The sequence below is a fragment of the Acanthisitta chloris genome, unplaced genomic scaffold (assembly GCF_000695815.1).
Source record: "Acanthisitta chloris isolate BGI_N310 unplaced genomic scaffold, ASM69581v1 scaffold6838, whole genome shotgun sequence".
Classification (NCBI taxonomy): Eukaryota; Metazoa; Chordata; class Aves; order Passeriformes; family Acanthisittidae; genus Acanthisitta; species Acanthisitta chloris.
The window spans coordinates 34,530-38,665 of NW_008686641.1; the positions used below are offsets into that span (position 1 = coordinate 34,530).

General features: G+C 47.7%; 1 protein-coding gene across 1 annotated transcript in view; it reads right to left on the minus strand.

Moving 5' to 3' along the window:
- LOC103807525 (transmembrane protein 182-like) overlaps positions 1-4,136 on the minus strand; it is a 24,744-nt gene that overhangs the window by 15,874 nt on the left and 4,734 nt on the right. The window contains exon 2 of the mRNA XM_009080258.1: positions 2,087-2,225. Coding sequence (XP_009078506.1) covers positions 2,087-2,225 — 139 coding nt within the window. The remainder of the gene's footprint in view (positions 1-2,086; positions 2,226-4,136) is intronic.

Here is a 4,136-nt window from a genome sequence, read left to right on the forward strand (position 1 = left end):
CAATTAACACTGTCACTTCCCACACAAAACCTGAGTAGTACTTCTCCATCCATGACTCTGCCATCTCCAGGGCTTTAATGCACTGCTTGAAAGAGTCAAGGCCTAACAAGTAAAAATCTTCTGTTTCAGTTCTTCTGGCAGTTTTTCCATCAACATTTCATAGAATTTTAGAGGTTGGAATGGAGCTCAGAGCTCACCCAGCCCCAACCCCTGCCCTGGGCAGGGACACCTCCCACCAGAGCAGGTTGCTCAAGGCTCAGCCAACCTGGCTGTGAACACTGCCAGGGCTGGGGCAGCCACAGCCTCCCTGGGCAACCTGGGCCAGTGTCTCACCACCCTCACTTATTCTTTTTCACTAGAGAAAACCATTTGGAACCATGACTCAAGCAGTGTCCTCCATTTGATGATGGGCTCCAGAAATGAAAGAGAAATCTTCCTTGCTGGCATCATGATACTCACCCAGGGTGACTCACTGTGCCGGGAGAAAAATCAAATCTAATTGGATTGAACTTTGAAGCAACAGAAAGACTGCACACAACAAGGATCTTCCTGTCATCTTGTAACTGAAACCACACATTGATCAGCATCAAACCAGTTTGGAAGGGTGGGTGGCTTGAGGAACTGAGCTGTTGTTATTTCAGAGAGGAGTTAGACAACAGCAAGCGAACTGAAATCAGACTTTGGGAAGGATCTCTGAGTGACACCAGTGCTTAGCACTGAAATACCAAACTGGCCTGGGAAAATTATACTTTCTGCTAATTAAGATGTTATATAAATGTTAATTTGAGAATTCTTCTTGGATGGGCAGGAACTCGTGTAAAGGCCATTGAGGTGCTGGAGCAAGTGCAGCCAAGGGCAACAAGGGCAGAAAAAGTCTGGGAAACATAGAATCATAGAAACATGGAACTTTAGGGGTTGGAATGGAGCTTAGAGATCACTCAGCCCCAACCCCTGCCCTGGGTAGGGACACCTCCCACCAGAGCAGGTTGTTCAAGGCTCATCCAACCTGGCTGTAAACACTGCCAGGGTTGGGGCAGCCACAGCCTCCCTGGGCAACCTGGGACAGTGTCTCACCACCAGAACAGGCAAAACTTCTGCCTAAGATCTAACCTAAATTTCCCTCCTTCAATTTGTGCCCATTGCTCCTTGTCCTGTCCCTGCAGATCCGAACAAAGAGTCCCTCTCTGACATGACATATCGTATGAGGAAGGGCTGAGGGAGTTAGGCTTGGTCAGCCTGGAGAAGAGGCTCAGGGGTGACCTCCTGGCTCTCTGCAACTCCTGCCAGGGCTGGAGAGAGGTGTGGGATGTGTGTCCTGCCAGGGCTGCAGGGAGAGGATAGAGGGAATGGCCTTGAGCTGAGCCAGGGCAGAGTCAGATTGGATGTGAGGAGAAATGTTTTCCCTGTTGTGGTGTTGAGGCCCTGGGATATTGCCCAGGGAGGTGGTGGAGTCACCATCCCTGGAGGTGTTTCAGAGGTGTCTGGATGTGGCACTGGAGGATCTGGTTTAGGGTTTGGGGGCTCCAGCAGTGACAGGTTAATGGTTGGACTCGATGATCTTCAAGGTCTCCTCCAACCTTGGTGATTCTACGATTCTACACTTCTCCTATATTTCCCTTTTTTCCTGTCTCTGCTGTAGTCATATCCCTTCAGATGCAAATGATTGCCAAGTCCCACATTTGAAAATATGAACTAATTTTAAATGAAGAAACTACAGAGGGAGAAATCTTTTAATGGCAAATATCAGGAGATATCTTTTGTCTTTCGAGGGAAATGCTGTCAACAACTAAAGCTCTTACATTTTTGCCTTTCATTCCCTAATGTTCCTATCTGCCAGATTACAGAGGTGCTGTCTTAATGTTTCCTAGACACACTTTACTTCAGTCAAAATGCACAATACTATGGAAAGACAGGGCTGGATTTTAAGGAATATAAAGTCAAAAATTATAAAGGAATATAAACATCAGCTCAGGTGGATGTTTTACATTAACAGGTCATTTTGAGCACAAATATTATCATGCGTTTAAGTAGTGTAAACCATTTAAATAAATCAGTTCTTTCAAAACAAGACAATTTTAGAGCTCACCTCCCCAGTCCTCAGAGTGCTGTTCTCATACTCGGAGACCCCACAGGTCTCTGTAGCCAGGAGCCAATAATCTGTGCCGAAGGCGCCGAGGAAGAGCAGCACTCCAGCCCCGCCGAGGATCCCGGCTGCCCGGGCCAGCCTTCATGGGGCAGCAGGGAGGAGAGCAGAAAAGCAGAAAAACCCTGAGTTTCCCAAGTTGCTGGAAGAGCAGAGTGAGAGGAATGCTATTTTTGGCTGTAGGTAGTGATCTTCTCCTGCCTGGTGTGAGTTTCAGTGGGTGGTGGAACAGGACTAATAAAAGCAGATGACTTGGTGGATCCAAACAGCTGTGGCATTGGGGGGGGGTGTGATAAATTGCTATTGGGACAGAGCAGGAAGCTTTCCAAGTCAACACATGGCTGTGCATTTCAGAGGAGAGGAACGGAGAGCACTCAGGCCTGACCACTCAGCCCATGGCTGGAGGGCACGAATGGTCAGTGTGCAGAACTCCCAGGACATCAGGAGTTTTTATCACCCTGTTTGTGCATAGATTATTAGCAGAGGCTCTGCATGGCATGAGCAGAGATGAACTCAAAGATCTTCATCCTGTCATGGAGTCCACAGTGTCCTCAGCTGTTGATGTGACATACCTTTAGCTGTGTCCTCATGAGTGTCCAAGTGGCACTGCTGGAATTTGCTTCTCCTCCTTCCTCTGAACAAAAGGCTAATGCAGCTTTCCCACAAAGTAACCCCAGAGATCCATGGATAACATTAAAATACTGCTGATATCCCACATATCCTGGCCCTCTTGGAAGTGATGCAATCAACCTGTGCAAACACCTTTGGATCAGACAGGTCCACATTGAGCTGGACAAGGAGCATCCAACCAGGGGTAGGTACCAACACACCTGGAGTGTCTTGCTATGCAGTTGTAGAATGATGTTCTTTCTCTAGAGCATCCATACCCCTCCCACCACCTCAGCCTGCTGTGGGAGGAGTGTCTCCTGAGGATGAGGACACTCCTGCATGGAATTTCATTGCCATTTGGTTCCTAATGTTTTGGCTTCTGCTAGAGCATCTGCTGTAGATCACTGCCAGGAATGGGATGCCAGACTAGGAAAATTATACTTTCTGTAGGGCAATAACTATATTCCTGTGACATGCCAGGAGACTGGGGGAGGAAATTTAAATCACAGTGAAAAATCCATTTCTGATTTGCTAACCTTAGCCTAAGTCATGACCTGTTCTAAACAGGGGAGAGGTGAAGGTGTTGACTTCTTTATCCCATAGGAATTTGTGTTGCCAAATTAATTTCCAAATCAGTTTCATACTTAAAGTTCTAGCTGTGAATATATGTAGATCTCAGAGCAACTGCACACTGGGTAGAGAACCTGGAGAGGGTTGGGTACAATTCTGACAACACTTCCAGCCAACTGTTGAGGCATATGGACTGGTGAATATGCTCTACCTTCTCTTACAAGCACAATAGGCTTTAAATTAGAATAATTTATTCTACCCTCTGTATTGTTCTTGCCTAAATATCACAGGGGTAGCTGTTAAATAACACATTAGGCATCTCTTACTCACTGTCCTGGGGGCAGAGCTGCTGTTTGTTTAGCCTGAGAACACTTGAGATATCCCACAGGATCCAGGTCCCTGCCCAGAGGAGACACATGGAGGAAGGAAAGGTGGGATAGGCTGTAGACTTAGCATCATGCAGGGTCTAAACCCAGCCACAGTCTCCACAGCCCCATTAGAGCTAGAGCAGGACTAGGAGGGGCAAGAGGGCAAGGAGAGCAGAGGATGATGTTGTGTCTGGCATGGTGGAGCAGGAAGGCAACAAGAAGGGAGCTGCAGGATAGGGGAGCAGCTCCTCTCCTCCCACACTCTCCTGGCAGCACCACCTGGAAAACAAGCCATTCTCAGCCCTGTGATCCTGCAGGAATAAACACTCACTGTCCCTCCTCAGCCCCTGACTCACTGTCCCACATTGACCTGCCATCTTCACTCTAAGCATTCCCTACTACTGTGATGGGTTTCCACGTAGGTGTTTGAGTCAACCCTCCCTACA